This window comes from Corvus kubaryi, unplaced genomic scaffold (assembly GCF_017639235.1).
Source record: "Corvus kubaryi isolate FWS band 111438036 unplaced genomic scaffold, C.kubaryi_AGA036_p1.0 37391, whole genome shotgun sequence".
Lineage (NCBI taxonomy): Eukaryota > Metazoa > Chordata > Aves > Passeriformes > Corvidae > Corvus > Corvus kubaryi.
In genome coordinates, this window is record NW_024581130.1 from 9,273,534 (window position 1) to 9,292,803 (window position 19,270).

The 19,270-nt window shown below is 40.2% G+C and overlaps 1 protein-coding gene across 5 annotated transcripts in view; it reads right to left on the reverse strand.

The window, feature by feature from the left end:
* EPHA3 (EPH receptor A3) overlaps positions 1–19,270 on the reverse strand; it is a 186,284-nt gene that overhangs the window by 152,213 nt on the left and 14,801 nt on the right. For all 5 annotated transcript variants that reach the window (XM_042037906.1, XM_042037903.1, XM_042037902.1 and 2 more), the window contains exon 2: positions 13,604–13,668. In XM_042037906.1, the coding sequence (XP_041893840.1) occupies positions 13,604–13,668 (65 nt within the window). The remainder of the gene's footprint in view (positions 1–13,603; positions 13,669–19,270) is intronic.

Consider the following 19,270-nt stretch of genomic DNA (forward strand, 5'->3'; position numbering starts at 1 on the left):
TTTACATACACTGCATTTGGCTGCTCTGATACACCAGCAACAGAAGTTCTAGTTTAATAAATATAAGTTTCTTTTAGATGAGTCTTTTAAAATTAGCATGAAAACACTAAAAAATACCAACTTGTTTGCATGAAGAAAAGACGAGATTTGCATAGCAGGACTGATAAAAAACCTTGAACTAGCAGGACCTAATGCAACTCACATATAATAAGTATCTACTGTAAGGTTATGAAATAGGTGTGAATGTTTTAATGCACAGAATAGGCTGCATACAGCATTAAATGTATATAATTTTGCAGAGTTATTTTTTAACTTTTTATCAGGCAAGAGTGTGTGCATGGCTATAAAAATTTCTGCAGCTGTGTGACCTTCACAAAAAAAAATGACCACTGAGAGCTTCTACTATGCCCATAAAATTTTAATATTTGAATTTTAATTCAAATATTAGAATTTTGCTTTATACTTTAATTTGAACAGGACTCTGTATTTATTCTATCCATTAAGGTATCTGCTGAACCATGGAAAAGGAGACTTAAAAAGAGAAAAATAAAAGAAAAAAGGGACAAATGCTGCTATGGTGGGAGTCACTGCTTCAGGAACACAGCCCTGTGGAGAGAAAGGACAATGCTGTCCTACAGACCCCAGAGCATGAAGCAAACATGGATTCTCTTCTGGGTTTAACAAACAAGAGGGAAAAAAATTAACCTATAAACCATGCGTGTCTCTTTCTCAGTCTGCAGCTTGTTCATACATGATTATGTATTTTAAAGATTGCATCCTTCATTTTTCTTTTTTTTTTCTCCTTCCTGAATTTCCTCTTGGTCTCTTCCTTAGTTCCACCTCCTTTTGCTATTATCTCTTATATTGTGATCTCCTGTTTTCCCCTACATCCCTGTTCATTTCAGAGCACAAAATGTCAAGTGGCACCAAAAAACCTAATACCAAACCATATTCAGTGTCAGCTAGCCCAATATCATCTTTCTTGCATTACTCCTGGTTTACACATTTTCAGAGATTTGTGCACACTGAAACAATGTTTTTAACCTAATTTTGGTTTTAGACAAACTCCACATTAATCAAATTAGTCTGGGTTACTTCTAAAATTCTTCACTTTTTCTTCTTGTTATTTGCCCATTCTCTCCCAGATAATACAATACATCCTTATTATTTATTTTGACCTTTTAGCATTCTTACTTTATTATCATTTTAATAAAGCCATTAGCCATTCCATAACCTTTCCAGCAGCACAGAATACCATATTCATTGCTCACACCAGCCATCAGTGGTTACTTATTACACTTTTGCACTCATTATGTTTTCACAACAAAGGCATTTACAGTCACGTTGAACCAATGATTCCTCTTCAGACACTCACTCCGCCTCTGTCCTTTCCAGCCATGACTTGGTCTCACAATGCCTGGCACAGGACGTGATGCCAAAATATAATTTATATTCATTTTGGTTCATGCATTTACAAAACACTACTCACATTTAGGATGCCAGAGGAAGGAAAAAAACTCCAAAACACAAAACCCTTATATTAACTTGTCTCTTTGTTATGTTCAGTGCAGGAGCATTACCTACATGAAGTCAAATTTTACTCTTAGTTACAACGGAAATTCAGCACAATTCCAATTTGAATATGAACAAGGCATAGAAAAAGAGAAATAAAACCCTGCCCTAAGTTACTAAATGAACTTGATTCCTAAATACAACACATTGCAAGTGGCCATGACAAAAGCTGTTTACATTTGGTCACAGCACTGCCCTGAACTCAGCCAGGGAAGCAAGTTAAACAAACCAACATCACATTTGGCCGGTGTTTGTAAATACCTCTACCATGCACCAGTTAAAAGGCATATGGTTTAAAGGAAAGTTCACTTCCAAACATGTCAGAGACAATTAAATATGCTTTTTTTAGTAAACATAAAATAGGGTGGCAGATATAACCCTGCAAATTTTCTGTACATCAGCATTACAAGAATCCATGAACCTTCAGGTCTGGCACTTCCTTGCTCCACTGTTGAATCCTTTGTTTTTCAAAGGACATAAACACAAAAAATTACATATTTAATGCAAATTATATACTTAATAACAGATTATATTGCTCTTTCACACCTTCTATATAGGAATCTGCCGTTCTTCAGATTAAAACACAACTCTGAGTCAAGTAAAACTTTTTGTATTTTCTCTGGTCTGTCTTCAAAGTCACCACATTTCAGCCTGTATGACACAGATTGCAGACCTTTCACTTTGTGTCTCTATTAATAGTGGTTTACCCCAGTAAATTAGCTCTATGGGTTTAATGCTGCCCTCCACCTTCTACATCAAGACATTGCACTGGTGCAGTCACATGCAACAACTGAATTTTCAAAATGTAGTGGGCAAGATATGTCAATTTTCCTAAAATTTTAAGAATGCCAACATTCAACATTTACTATTTTCAAAATGTCTTCCATTCTCTCAATTTCTTGTTATATTTCCTTTATCAATACTTAAATACAAAAATCCCAAACCCTTCAGGAAGTCGGGAGTGGGGAAGCCCACAACCCACCCTCTGCTTGCTGCCACACAAGACGGACAATGCCCAACTTCCTCTTAAAACACTATTTAAATTAAAAATGTGACAGTGCTGATGTTCAATAAGGGGTTTGTTCCCAGATCTGGCCATCCCATCCTACCCTCTGTGCTTTAAAACCAACACCTGCCTTTAGTCACATGGGTATTTTTCAGATACTTCAGTTAGTTCCCAGTCTACAGGAGTAAGAATTCAGGAGTCCTGTGGTTCTGGCAAATCAATCCCATGGTAAAAGAGAAGTTTCCACCTGGGCTGCACATTTATTTTGTGCATTACCTCATCACCTCTGCCTGTCCTTCATCCACACAGCACTTTTCTACAAGATCTGATTAACATTCACCCTCTGGATGTTTTCATTGTAAGAGGATGTTCTAATCTGAAAACCATTTACTTCTGAATACACACTGCTGAATTACGGTGCCATAAGGAGAAGCACAGCTCGGCTTCTCCTCTAAACATTTCTTCAGGCTAAAACACTTCTCCAGAAATGCTCTGTGGTTCAAACATTTATTACCAGGTTTCACAGCAAAATTAAATTACCACCATGGATACATTATGTTTATTAATAAAGTGTCACAGAAATATTAGTGAAAGTTAAACAGGTAACACAAGGCTATCAGGGAACATAAACGCTCAAGTTCCAGTAGCAGTGTTTGCTTTGCCAGGTTACCATCCCATAAGTCTGATGGAATGCACTGCACGTGATGCATCAAACTGCACAGTCAGGAAGAAAATTAACTTCTGAAGCTCTGGTTGGGATTTTAATTCTTGTGAAAAGTAGAAAAGTGAGAATCCTGTTTGTTTGGACTTTGAGTGAGTGCTTACAGAGGTGCAGAGTTTTGAAGAGGTGACAGGCACAAATGTCACTGAACCAATCTCTGAAATACGAAGTCAGAGTCTCAGGGAAACCAGGAGTTAACCCAAGCTCTCTCCCTCTCAAAGAAGCCAAAGGGTTCTGTCTTTTCTCTGGAACATGAAGGTTGTTGTGGCATCTTTATTCCCTATTGTCACAGGGGAGAGAAGCTCCAAGCCTTCCAGATGGAAGGCAGCAGAAACAGCCCCATAAGCAATTTAAATCCAGGTTGCTTTCTGGAGATTTCAATCTTGATCCTTCACTCACCCTCACACCTGACACCTCTCCACACAGATCTGAATGTTGAATGTCACCATACTCAGAGCTCTCACCTTCAGTTCAGCTGCCACTGCTTACTTAGCTCTCTTTTTTTTGTATCCTGTTTACCCACAGAAAATGTTTGGGTTTTTTTAACAAACAAAAACCCCACAAACAAACAAAGACACAAACAAACAAAACCACAGAAAAACCAAAAGGAAAACAAAAAAAACAGCCCAAAAAAACAAACCTCAAAACACTTAATTCCAAAAAGCATTTCTGTTACTGAAACTTAAACAAACAAAATCTCCCTTCTGGGTAGAAAATACAATCTTAAGAATTTTTGCCATCATTGAAAAAGCTCTTAAGATTGGAAAAGGTCTTGAAAACATTCAGATTTTAGACAAACATGTCTCCTTTTACAAGAGCTATTGATCACAAGTTAGTTTAAGGCCAAACTTCTCATTTTTAGGAGCTGTGAAGAAATAAGCCACACTATGCTGTTACCTTTCTTTTCAAGAAATCCCTCCAGAACCCATTTAGCTTACATAAATCCCTGGGTTGTAAAAGGAATGTAAACTAAACTGCAGTGTTGCTTGTGAAGTGTTTCTAGACTGAAACACTCAACCAGTTACACAGATAAAGCACCTACATCCTTACTTCATCCCATTCTTGGATATTTTTCCACCATCCTAGTAGAGGTTTTCCACATTAACCTTCCCATTAAGGAAGCCAGGATAGCAGTGAGTATGGCATCACACCTAACAGGATTGTTCAATATCAACTTTGAGGACAAATCTGTTGCAAAGACACAGGGATTGTTCAGTCCTGTAAAAAGGAAAAGCTGAGGAATGATCTCATTACAGACTGCAACAACTTGAAAGGGAGTTAACACAAACTCTCCTCAGTAACAGCAGATGGTCTAAGAAGAGAAAATAGCCACAAAATGTGTCTTGAGAAATTCAGGTTAGGCATCAGGCAGAATTCTACCCACTAGCAGACTTTGTGGCACTAAAACAGGCTGCCTGGAAGGGCTGTGGTATCTCCATCCTCAGACTCCACTATCCAAAACCAGAGCTGCTGACCTGGTAGAACCTGAGCAATAATCCTGCTCCGAGCAGGAGACCGGATGGAGTAAATGGCCTCCTGGCAACACTCCTGAACAACATTTTAATATGTCCCTGGTAATCTACATCTCTGAAAATAAGGCATATTTCAGCACAACATTTTAATGACGATTCTGATTGAAAAGTAGATTCTGATTTATGCCATTCTGCAGCCTGAGTCATAACCAGTACTAACATTATCGCCCTCTCCCATCACTCATAACTTTTGGGAGAATTAACTTAAACCAACTTAATTCACTATAATGCTTCTGTTGATATCAATGAAGTCTGAACAAGCACTAATTAAAGGATTAGTGGTCCAAATCTACCCTTAACATTCCAAGATAAACAACTGATACAGGATACTAATTCCTACCTTTCTACTCAGAAAGTGCAGCATATAAACATCCAATTTAGAAACTAAGTTTCAGCTGCTGTAAACAGAAACTTTCCTCCAGATTTAAGAGATTCACTTTGGGGTTAGGCTTTTATTTTGTTTAAAAACACGAACACAGAGCAATTCTTTTTTTTTTTTCCCCTGGAGTCCAACTAAAATCAATTGTCAGGCTCTTGAGGAAGGATGGTGTTGACTGCCCCTCCTCGTCTACTGCAAGAGCACACAAACCACATCGCAGCACAGCACTCATCCACACGTCCTCGGGCTAACACACAACCAGCAACCAAATCACTCCGCGTGTCCCAGCTGCCCTTTGGGGCCTCTGGAAACCCAACAGCTGGAAATAAAGTTCGAGGAATCGCTGTTAGGCAGGAAGAACCAAGCCACAGACACAGTGGCCGAATGTCAGAGTAAAACGCCGAGATTTCATCACCTCATTACGTGTAAGATGGTATCTACACACCGTGCAGAGAGCCCTCCGCACCGCACAGCCTTCACTGAGCTCAACCACTGATTAAAAGCAGAACATGAGCACAAAACACGAGTTTGGAGCAGAAGGTGCTGGGGTGAAACACCAAACCGAGGGCACCAAGAACCGAAACACCGGGCCTGGCTGTGATCTGGAGTCGGATGGTTTATCCCAAGGGACCCACAGCAGCTGCCTAAATCGTGGCGAGCCTGTCCACGCGGGAGCGGGGAGGTGCGGGAGAGCATCCCGCTGCCCGCCGCAGGAACATCGCCACCTGCCGGGACACACCCCGGGAATGGCAGGCGGGATAGGGCTTGGGAAGCAGGAGCGGAGATGGGAAGTGGGATGAGGCTTGGGAAGCAGGAGCGGGGATGGGAAGTGGGATGAGGCTTGGGAAGCAGGAGCGGGGACGGGAGGGCAGCAGCGGGGACGGGAGGCGGGATGCTGCGCTCGGAGCGAGCCGGGCTGCGCTGTGCCGGCTGAGCCCCGCCGCTCCCGCTGGTGCAGGACACCAACACCAACATCCCCGCAGGGCACTCCGCAGGATGCCGGGCGGCTGGGAGGGGAACAGCGAGGTGGGTCATGCTCCCACCATACTCATCATCATCACACACGGCTCCGAGCGAGCCGCAGCCCGTCCCTGCGCGTCCCGCAGTGTCCCCAGGGCTGGCCATGCCCAGGCTGGGGTGAGGGTGGCCGGAGCACGGCGGGGAAGGAAGGGAAGGCGCTGTCCCTCTGGCCGGGGACCCCTCCCGGGCCAGCACTGGACGCTGCTCCCGCTCGCAGCGAGCCTTGGGAGCCGCTCCGGGCAAGTTAAAGCGGGCGAAATTAGGAAATTAATTAACACAGTCCTCAGGCTATTTTCACAAACAACTCTGAAAGACTGGGGGAAGAGGGAAATCGAGCAACGAGTGTCTCCTGCCTCGGAACATCCTGCGAGTCTCGCTCCTTCACCCTGCACAGCCATCAGTGCCCTTCGTGCCCACTTCCCAGTTCCTTGTAAAAGGACTTTACAGCATAGAAAACACTCTTCTAGAACTACAATCTCACACTGAATACGTACAGACATTTGGGGAAATAAGAAAGAAACTCCAGAATAAACCACCTACCCAAACTATTGAGACCATAAATGGAACCACAGCAAAGCTATCAGGAGAAAACATTTATGGGCATTTTAACAGGAGACGTGAATTGCTTGTCTTGTGGACTTGATGTTATACAAACAGTCTTAAAACCGACTGCAGTGTGCCCCTGTGATAAATAATATTGCATTTCATGACAGTTCCTGTATTTACTTTGCTCTGTTCTGGTTTATGCAAATAAATTCAGCACAAAAGAATAAAATTATGAAGTGAGCCTTTCCTTACAAAATGAAAAATACCTCATGGCGATGAGACCATTTGAGAGAACTTCTCACAAATGGCCTGGATTTATGCTGACAGAAATAAAAGTCTGCCCATGAGGAGAATGATGTTGCTTCTAAGCTTTGAAAGTTAAAAGGGAAAATTGGAAGCTGAAGTATCTGCATTTCCAATTTTAAGTAAGATCTTTATTTAACTCTTGGAATAGAAGCCAAAACTTGCTCTTTCCTTTTTTTTTCTTTTTTATTTGAAACCACAGAAAACTGATACCCAACCTTCAGCAACTTATTACCAGTAAATAGAAGGACTGATGAGACTAATGAAATACAGGGAGGGTGTCCATGGATTTTTTTATAAAGTGTGGTATAAAGACATGGCCTTACTTTTTCTTCTTGTTGTTGCAACTTTTTTTTTTTTTTAATAGAAATCTCATCATTTGAAGTAACATAGTAAAAAAGTGGGGGGGAGAAAGCCTTTCTCCCTCCCTTAATAATAATCACTGAAACTAGCACAGTTTCTACTTTAGATCAACTTCAAAGCTGTTTCAAAAATGTACCAAAACACAGCACCGTTATGATCACACTGAATTTTTCAAATGAATGCAATGCAGACTGCAATTATCAAAAAACCACGTCTTAAGAGTATCACAGTGCTCCACATTTTAAAAAGGAAGGCATTTCTTTCTGGTAACAATTCCTAACAAGACCAGGGATGCATAAAAATCTGAAGTAATATGCTTAATGTCTTTTTTTTTTTTCCCCAAAGCATTTCTCTTATTTCTTTAGTCAACTCCACTCAAGTTTTTTGATTTAAACTTCATTTTTAAATGCATCCAAGTAGCAAAAACAGTGTACAGATGAAACACAAGTAAAAGCCAGCTAAAATACACCAAAAATACAATTTGTCATTGACTACTCACACACTGCTTCTGAAAATATCAACAAAACTCACATTTATTCAAAAAGCAGTCATTGATATAAAAACATTCATAGAATTAATATATTAATCTGGCCTATCTCATAGCTTTATATTGTCACCAGAAATACCTATCAGAAAGGGGAAAAAAATAGAGTACAAACAATTTTCTTTTTACTCATTCAGATTTTGTATAAAAGCAGTATCCACAAACTGAAGAAACCACCATTGCATTCTGATTCAAGGACTTGAGTGTGAACGAAGAGACTTTTAAAAATTCAAAAATCAGGCAGATTTTTAAATGTCCCTCTTCAAAGCAAAATCATTCCCTTTACAGCAATACATTCAGAGAGTTTTATTCTAGCAGAAAGAAAACAAGAAGTCTAAAAATGAGGAAGAGCACAGGCTTGATTACAGAAAACTGAGATGAAGAGAAAAACTTACGAAAACTCTTATTTTTTAACGCTTTCAGTATTTCGAAAAAAGAATCAAATGAAACAAATACACTTTCAGTGCACCCCAAAAGGACCGACTGAAGTGAAAAAAATAAGCAGATTAACAAAAAAAAATTATTTTCCCAATCAGCCACTCACTGAAAGACGAAACAAAGTCTGTGAATCGCTAAACCAGAATCCCAAGTGGTTCCTTTGACTTGCAAACGTCACAATAGTCTGCCTGCATTTCAGACATGATACACAACTCGTGGAAGGCAGGGTAACAGTATGAGGTTGTAAGGACACCAGAGCTCAGGCAAAACAGATAAATCTTGATTTTAACAGAACACATTGTTTTAAGAAGTACTGAGGAAATTCCACTGCTAATGGATAGGAAAAAGAAAGTATAAAGCACAGCATGTTTATTTTCGTTTTTAAAACAAGGACTTAATTTTTTGTTTTACAAAGATATCTTTAAGTTTCAGGTTTTTGTCTCATACCAATTTTTTGATATCACTGGACTCACTTTGAAACTCCTTTTCACAACCACTTAGTGATTTCAGCAACACTGCCCACTTTATATACAGCAGAAGTTGTCAAGTTTGGTGTCAGACAAAAAACGAACACAGGCTAAGACATCAATCAGCATCAAAAGAAAACTAAAATGAGGCGTCTGATAAATTTTTGTATTTTTGTTGGCCAGTTTCAAGGTTTTTTGACAGCTCAGCTGCCCTGAGATTCTGCAGTGGTGTGAAAATATGAGACTTGTGCAAGGAAGGGAAAGAGTTCATGTGCGCAGCTGAGAGGGAAGGCTGAAGTAGACACAAGGAAATCCACTAGCACTGAGGACCTACTGAAAAAAACCAAATCCAAACCTTCCACAGCACAGGATGCAATTAACATCAAGACACAAAGCTGCAGGAAAACAAACCTTGTGGAAATACTTATTAATCTGCAAAACATCTTCTGCATAACAGAGAAACTTTCCAGTCACAGTGGCCTGAGAAACTGATTCTTGAACACCATTTATTTGAGTGCACCTTGATCAGAGCCCAGATGTCACTCTGCACAAATTCTCCTCCACCTTCACCTAGTCACAAGGGACTGCTTATAAAAGTCAAGCTCTTCTGCAGTCATTCTGTCCATGATATCCCACAAAAAGAAAAGACCCAAAAGTTTTTACAGTGCCACACATTAGCCAACTATTGAAAGCAGAACAAATGAAGCCAAAGAGGCTGCCAGCAGCCTGGGTAGGCAGCGATGCAGGCTAATGTGACAAACTACTTTCAGGCTTTTGAAATATAAGAAAGGAGGCATTTTCCTCACTTTCATTTGGATTTTTTTTTGATTCTAACCCAATTTTTGGTTGATGGAAAAACTCTCATTAATCTCAGTCAGGCAGGCTCTAGCCTGCCCAACACACCACCAACTATTACAGGAGCAGGGAATGCTATCCTTCTTTCCTCTAATACTCATGAACCAGTTTCCATTACTGAAATGATGAGTTTGATTTGTTATTCACACCAGATTTCAAACTACATGCCCAAAGTTTAGGTGCTGACTATGACCAGCTCTCAAAGAAATCCAATATTTGTGAAGAAACTCAGGGATTTAGGAAGCTTTTGAGATCAAAGATAGGATCTTTATTTTCCAATCAGTCTTTTAAATTTTGCCTGCATTTTACTAACTTTAGTCGTGTACAGAACACATTGCGGTTAGGTATTTTTTTTGTTAGGGCTGTTTCTGCTGTGGTTTGTTTTTCCTGACTTGGTTTGGTTTCTTTTTCAACAATTATCTCTTACATGACAGTAAAAAAATGCCACAGCATTCCCTTCTCTAGCTACAAGCAAAACAAGATAAGAGTGATTTCTCTGTTACTTTTCTACTGACTACATGAAAAAACTGTGCCCAAAATTTCAAGTCCATAAATTTGACTGATAAACATGTAAAGATTGAGTCACAAGCTGGGTGAGTGCAGAACGATGGATTGAGATTATGTCACGAATATATTTATTTTTTCAAATTTCCCAAAAAAAACCATGGAGCAGGAGTCAGACATCTTTCTCCCTAAAAAATGATGCTGAAACCAATACAATTCCCTCCATGAATATGCAGAGCAGGTTGTAGACTGTACTCCTTTTGTCCTATGTGAATTATCCATCACATTTCTATTGTATATTATTAAAGTGACTTGCTTTATCCCAACCCCCACATCTGTGCTGCTGTAATTTATGTGAATTACGGTTAATGATCATTTGCATTATGCTTAATCAGCATATCAATAATATACTCTGCACAGACTAAGTAGCTCTTCTTTCTTTCCCCTTTAATGAAACCTATAGAAATGGTGCTGCTGTTTGACTGATTGGCAACACAAAAAGGTTGCCTGGGCAGGTGCTGGGGATGGTGGCACAGGATAGAGGCCTTGTGGCTGCTGCCAATCATGCTCAAGCATCAGCAAAACCTGCTATTATATTTTTTAAATTCTGGTGCCTTGCTTTCTGGAGGGGCCAACGCTTTGGGCTGACGGGGCTTTAATGAGCTTGACCAGATCAGTGTTCCTAGAGCCAAGGCTGTGGCTGGGTGGGATGGTTCAAGGAGAGATCCCATTCTTCCAGGGTGATATTACTCACCAGAGTCTGAACCACTGCCATCACAGTGTGCTCATGTGGATCACACAAACTCCTGAATACAAATGAGCTACAAACCATAACATGAATATTCAGGAATTGCTGGAAAGCTATTATTACATATGCCCAAGTCGAGGGCAACTTGGAATAAAGAATGCTCAAATGCTGGAAACAAGAGCCAATCGATTTGGGTCATTTTGCCAGAAATCAATCAGTATCATGTATTAACAGGATAAAATTATTAACCTAGTAAGAGGTTTGTTAAACACTTCAGTTAAATTATTTTTAAAAACTCTCTAAGTCACCAGCTTTGGTGTAATGACATTTTATGTGAACACTGCTGCACGCTCGAGAGGAACTGGCACAACACCAATATTCTCATTTGTGAGTCACAGCCTCCAGAGCAGCTCTATCAGCTTTACCTTGTAAATCACAGCTCTGCTATTAGCAATCTTTCAATATGATGTGACATCTTTATTATAATGTTTTTCCACTGAAGTTTAAGTTCATATTTTAGTTAGCTCAGAGACAGACACAGCCATATTTACCAGGTTTAATTAATTGACTATAAATAAAAGGGCTGTAAGAAGAAGGCACCTCTCACACGATGTTCAAGTTGTCACCATCTTACAGCAAAATGCCAATTGGGATAGGATAAACATTGCTATTCCTACACTTTACATTTATATTTCAATATGCAAGCTTAAAATTTCAGGGTATTGTGAAGACTACAGTTTAGAGCTTCAGTTCTCTTCCAAAAACAGTCACAGCATATGATCTACATTAATTTACTGCCATGCGATTTTTAACTAAGAATTTCATTAACTTGTAAGAACATCAGTGAAATTCCATGATTTACTTTGGCTTCAATATCCATGGATATGGCAGCAAATAGGAACACCATGTACAAACACACGCAAACAACAAGTTGGGCTGGATTTACCTGACAAAAACTTGCAGAAGCCAATAAAATCGGCTTTGACAGATCTGGGGGCCCTTTTAGGTGGGGTAATACAGCACATCTGTTTTACTTATAGCCCCCATGATACCCTGCATCATCCCCTACCAACTGCTTTAGGCATCCAAGGCAGGGGAGACACAGCTGCAGGGATCAGAGCAGCAGATCTGCACAGCTGCAAGGAGCTGAACAGAGCAGAAGAGCAAAGCAGAGGAGCAGCGGGAGCTGGGAGAGAAAGGCTTCACAAAAAAAAAAAAAAAAAAAAGCAAGTGAAAACAAAAAAAAACCAACCCTGATGAGCCAGAAACTGCTGGAGAGTTCCCTCTTGGACATCCTGTTTAGAGACGTTTCTTGTTGGGAAAAGTCAGCAGAAAAAGCCACTGGGAGGAAACATGAACCCTCTTCCCACTTCTTCCCCATGAGAATGGAACAATTTTATCCAGAGACATGGAGAGAAATCCATGCATAAACTCAAAAAATAAACCAAACCTTCATCCTTAAATACTGCTAAACACCTGCATAATGCTTAATATCAAGAAGGCACAACTTAAACATTAGGAAAGGAATCCCATGAGGCAGAGATGCAAAGGCACTGTTACCACTGATTCTGTAAAAGTGATAAAGGTGAATTAACAGCTTGCCCAAAGGTACAAAAAAAAAGAAAGAACAGCAAAAGAAAGTCTCACAGGTGCCTTCTTTAAGCAAAGACTTGATGGCCCAGCCTTCTCTGAGAGCAAGGGCAGCTCTGGACACAGGGGTTTCAGTTTACCAGGTGGGTTTTTTTGTGTTTGAGGAAACAGAATGCAAGAATGCAAGAGCCACCCTGCATATCTGCACGATGTAATGCAGAAGGAGAGCCATGGGATGTTCCTACACACACCCACGTTCCACAGGGACATGAAGGGGGGGAGTGAACACATATCAGCAGCACTAGACAGATACACACTATTTAGTCATCAATATAATGTTATAAAAAAAATTTTTTAAAAGAGGCTGCTGGCAGAAACTGCGTACAAATGATGGAGTTAGCAAACTGGAAAGTACAGATGCTTCAGGACTGCACTTCTAAATCTTCCAATACAATGCCTCGTTTCATTAGCTCTGGATACATGGCAAACAAAAAAACCAGCAACCACCACTAGAACATTATTTAGACATTTCTTTAGTAATATTTTACCTCATAATTTGAACAGTTCAGCAACAATTCAGCACAAATTTACAAACAAGTACTTACATCAGCCACTTATGTCCACACATTTTTCACCTTCCGCTACTTCCATCTGAACAAATTAGCAACTAATACCATGAAGCAGAGCCATGATCTCTTTTAGAAATACACTTTATGACAGAAGAAGGAGCAGTACCTAAAGAGAACTTTTTGCTGCTGTTGTTCAGTGCACCTCTTGCTTTCATTTTTCTCCATGAGGAGCGAGGCCTTCCTGGGGTTTACCTGCAGTGGGATACATGTTCTAAAGAGAAGGCCCCACAGCTACGTAAGCCATATTTTGCACATTCAGAGCAGACTATTTTTGCAGCTCCAAAGACCCAGCATTACTGCACAGTGTCCTCTGAAGAGGAAACAATGGTTAAATAGCACATTGGTCTGTAGCAGCACTTTTCCATTTCACACTCTAGTGAACTCACCCCATGTGACGGGTAGGAGATCCAGCCCAGCTCCCCTTGAATTGTTTTTGAATCCAGCAGATTAACTACAAAAGAAGACACAACGAAGAGGAGTGAGTTTTGTTTGCCTCTGCCCAGTTAACCTCAGTTACCCACACCCAGAGCCGCGTTTATCTGAGGACCCTGTGAGCCGTTGATTTGTTCAGGTGGCCTGGCAGTGAAGCTGCACAGAAGAAAATGACAAGACAAATGAAAAGGATCGTCTTGTTTAGCTTAAAACACTATGAACAGCAGAGAGGGGAACTTCTGAAAAACAGAAAAGTGACAAAAAACAAACAATGGATCACTGGCTAAATTAATTGCAGCAGGGTGTGGGAACAGAACTCTTCTATCAGCTGCACAAACCATAGCGTTTTCCCCTTGGATGCCTGAAATTTGGGTCAATGCATCTAACTGCACTGGTGAGATCTGAATACTTGAAACATTATTTGATTAAAGGCCTTATTTGATTTGGCATCTATAATTTTCTCAGAATACAGGAATAAATAATGAAAGCTGATTAAAGTCCTTCCTGCAGTTCCTTCTTCCTTCTGATCTAATTTGTTCTCAGATTGTCTTGCAGTACCGTTCTCTAAATGTCATGTGTAACACATTAGATACAAAAGTAATTGTTTACAACGTTACAAGTTCAGACAAGCCTACTTTTAAAGAGGGCCATCAACTGATTGCTAATCTTGCTGTTACCTCTTTTTTTTTGTGCCATGCAATAATTTTCACTGTAAGAAGGAAGATTTTATTTGTGAACAGTCTGACAGGCATTTTCCAGTCAATCAGATCTCAGTGGGTTTATACCTATTTTTAGACACAACAGGTATTTAAAATAAATACATACGTTCAAATTAAAGGATTTTCTTCTTTTGGCATTTACTTATTTATTTCATACAAGCACAAAAATAAATTCTCTTCCTCATCTTGGCCATACAGTCTCCAAGTGCTAGATCACACACTTCCCTAAGTAACCATTTCTTTATCAACATGAAGCAGAACAGGTGAATTTATACAAAATACTGTACAAAAAAAAACCCAAAAAAACCTCTATATATATATAAACTAATGAAGTATTAATACTCAACATGGCAACACTGTAATATTTATTATCTGCAGTCTGGGCTTACTCTTGTTGGGTGTGTTCACCAGCCCCCACACCCCCTTTATTTTTTTTTCCCTCCTTCAGTATGGAAATTAATGATAATGAGAAATGAAATAAATCTCACCATATGCTAGGAAATTTTAACACCTGACAATGACAGATCTATTAGAGGTGGCCACTGTAGCAGTCTGAGCAGCTTCAATTTCTATTTGTTAACCCAAAGGGTTGTCACTGCCCACAGAATCAGATAGCCTGAGCATTGGTGCTCCAAGTAAACAGAAGAATGGGAAGCAAAAAAACTGAAGGAGAATATCAGCTAAGATATTTGTATTATTTCATCATTCTCCTTTTAACTGCTGTTTAATTTTGGACACCACATTAAAAAAAGGGCTCTCTGAAGGCATTATTTTTACTGTTAATTAGGATGTACAGAAGGAGACACGGGTGTACAGGATTATAAATAAGACTGTGTCATAAAGAACCATAAATATACATGTTTTCTACATTTGTGTGCACACATATTTGTGTTTTGTATGGATATATATGCACTGCTATACTGCCATGAATGAGCTGCCCTGCCATCTCTGTGGGAAAAATGTTTCCCCCTGCAGTTATACTCCCCTTTCAAAGAAAACAGTAGCATTGTTTTATCTACATCAATAAACAAAATATCTTTACTAATCTGACAGAAAGAACATAATCCAGTGCTACATATTCCTTAGCTCTGAATCAAGTCCTCAATCACGTACACAAAGAAAAACCAGTCAGTCCTTTATTGAGTGCACAGGGCCCTAGGCAGGCTATTCTGCAGCAAGGCTTGCATCTGTAAAAAGGAAACAGTAATAAAAACTCAAAAGGAAAAAGTGCACTTCTCATTTTTGTTAGTAGAAATTCCCACAGATTCTAGATCTCCCGGGATGAGACAGATCTGTTTGCTGTGCACCTGCACTGCATGGTGCTGAAGGAAGTGTGGCTCCTGAGGTAAATCACTTGGCAAGAAGTGGCTGAGGCAAATCACTCAGGAGTAAACTTAAGTGACATATTTATTCTTTAAGAACGAGCTTCTTGAAAGCATGATTGCAGCCACTCTGAAATTGATGACTTCAGACCAAACTCACCAGTTTCATCTGCAAAACATTACCAGGCAATGGATCCACGGCCAGGTGGCAGTTTCCCCTCTCTAGACCTGCCCAGCAGGTCCAGCTTGCCCTCACAGGCATCACAACAGGACATGGGTGGCAATTAAATATTCAGAGTTCCCCATGACAGGCAGGTACCTCGGCCATGGGGCATCTTGACATCATCAGGATCAAATCTATCAAGTTAAGAACAATTTTTCACCTCCTCTCCTTCATTCCACCTTCCTCATCTCCTTCAGACTGGAACCACTAACTTTTAGAAATCCTTGCAAGGGAGGCTTTCACACTGGCTACAGGAGGCTTCTGGTTCAGATGTGTGCTGTTCTTTAACAGTATCTAAAATGCAAAAAACATATTTCCTTTCAAGTAGTAACCTGACAAAAAACATTTCCCTCTCCCTGATAAAAGCTTCTAGGACACTCATTTTCCCCTGTGACTTCAAGAGAGAGTTGCACACCTCAACAGAGAGGAAACAATTAATGCAGAACTTCAAAGATGCAGTCTTGGTCTCTAGACAAAAATGATGGGGAGAGGCAGTAGTACATTTTGTCATTGTATGTCCTACTACTACATACTAATCTGGAAACTGGAGGAGAAAATAGCATTTTTCTACACCAAGACTGAAGAAATACATAAAGAATGGGTTAGAAATTCATTGTCTCATTTATTTCTTTTTTCATGGATTTGGATGGTTAGGTAAAAAGTAAAAAAGTAAAACTTCACACAAGCACTTTATCCTACATTAACTCATTACAACTCCTCTCAATTCTGATAGATCCTTTAGTGTAACAAAATATAACATTTGGTCGGGTTCATTTTGTGAACCAATTCATTAAGTGTTTCATGAAGATATATTAAGTCAGAGCATCACTGGCAGGCATTTTTCAGTGTGATCCTCATTTGTTTTTCCCCATACAATTAAAGTTAAATGAAAGCCAATCGTTAAATATCCTACAAATGCCTATAGCCACATATTTACTACATGAACGAAGTTTTTGAGCTTCTCACACAACTGATTTGCTCTCCTTGTATCAACTCCTCCTGCAAAACTCTGTGATCATCACTCAGCTGGTTCCTACAAAAATCTCCGAGGTCGACCTGGCAGTTACCAGGGCTAACTCTTAAAAAAGCTGAACAGTTTTGTTGCTAGTGATTCTTTCCAGCAGAATGCCTTGGAAAGGATTCCTGGTTGTGCTGAGGAGACACAGAGGAGCTCTCATAAAGCAACTTTAAATAAGTAAAGTGCTGTCTAATAATCTCAGTGTCCTGCACTGGTTCCCATCACGTAATTAACTCGGCTTAAAACTGGTGGTAATTCTGAGGGAGAATTTACTGGTATCAAGATGAGCAGCCATGACTTCTGACTCTGAAAACCAGTGATTCGGTCCCCCTGTAAAACAGCCCTGCTCACCATACTACAATGCAGTACTTCTGCCAATCCAGCACAGCCCCAGAATGCCAATTAAGAACAAGTTCTCTTTCTAGAGGCTCTCTCCTGCCTGACTCTCCTGGCCTTCCCCACACACAACCACAAGAGAAAGAATTATCAGCTCCCTCCATGTAGATTTCCAGGGAAAAAATGAATCTCTTTCCGGAACTGGAATAGGGATGTGGATGTGAAACACAAAGCTCCTTCACTCTGCCTCTCATGGCACCAAGCAGAAGATGAATGGAGGCTTGGGTGGAACATGGCACTCGTGCTACCAGAAACTGCTTCCAGATTGGGGAGTGATGGTTCAGGGCTCATTAACAGCATGTTCCATCAGGAGTAACGTCAGGGAAAGAAAAGAAACCGAAACTAAAGTGATTCCTGAGCACAGTCTGAAAGCTGCAGCATGTCCAGAAACACGTGGAGTAATAACTGCTACAATGAACTGAATGCAGTATAAATATCCCCCCCCCCCCCCAGGAAAAAATAAACAAACAAATGTTGTGCCAGGTAGAATCACTCTGAGATTCCCTTCCTTGCCTAAGAAATGAGGAAAGACTGCTAGGAGACACTATCTTGCAACTTACAATATTTAGAGAACCACCTACAAACAACTTCACCACTGGAAACCACTTCCAAATGGTCTTCTTTAGAAAGAAAATACAGAGCAATAGCCAATGTCAAAAGATAGACAAAATATTTTTTCTTCAACTAATTAACATTTCCCATTAATATTAAAAAAAACTGCGTAAAAAATCCTCGCACCACCACGTTGTCTTTTCCTGTTTGGCATCAAACTGCCAGTTTAGAAACACTGTAGTTAGTTGTTAGAAAAATGCCAACAAATGGGAAAAATTAAACTTCCTATGCAACATAAAAAAAAACCTAAAATGGTGAATGTCTAATTGAAAAGTGCCATATAATCCCAAGCAGCAAAGAAAATACTCTGCGGCAGGAAGTCAGCCAGAACTTGGTTTTGGGGTGGGACAGAGCGGAGTCAGCGCAAAGCCTGATGTACATTTTTGGAATGGTGAACCCTTCCCAGGAAAGGGAGCTTGCACCCGTATTTTCACCCCCCTATGAGCACAGACCTGAGTCTTCCCAACTCTCTACTGCCCCAGCAGTGGCAGCAGAGCACCTTTGTGTCTTTAAATTATTCTGGGGTTAGAACCAACACTTACAGACAGACTGGCAGAACTCGGGCAACGCCAGAGTTGCACTTTGATGAAATTTTAATTGCCAGCTAGGATCAGCTATCATGCTGATGTTGCCAAAATCATGCTGAAAATGGCTAAAGCAGACCAAGAAACCTTTGGGAAGGAACAACAAATAAAAAAGGGTGCCCAACAATGAAGCCTGGTTTTAAGTAGCCTAATTTGCTGCTTGTCCAATAATAAAAGTCAAGCCTCCTGTGATTTTATGGTCCTGCATTTCCCCTCAGACACTGGAGTGAAGATGTCAGCACTGCTCAGAAGAAAATGATCTATAAACAGCCAGTAGAACTTTACAGCACTTTCCCAACCCACATGCCAAGAGTTCGGCCCATTTACCAAAAAACTCTTCTCCAAACCTGAGATTTCTGCTGCAGCCCAAAGCCAGGCTGCAGTCCTGAGAGAGACACAGCACTGTGAGGTCTGCACTTCCAGCCCTCCTTCCCTGCACCGTGACACTGTAAATACAAATATGATTTTGTGCAGAACAGTGCAAATTTGGCAACTGTCATGTTCAATCTCTGGTCAAACTGCTGACTGAAGGACTCCACCAGGGTGGGGGCAAGGGATGAACAAGCAAGCGAAAACCAAAATGAATTTAAAAACAGCTGCTGCAATACTTAACACAGGAATCTTCAGAGAAGACTGGAAAGACCAAGCCTTCATTATTTTCATTTCAACATTCAGTAAAAACTTTCCAAAATTAAGAGATTTTGTTACAAATATCAGATGAAAAGACAAAAGACTAGCAAAATATTT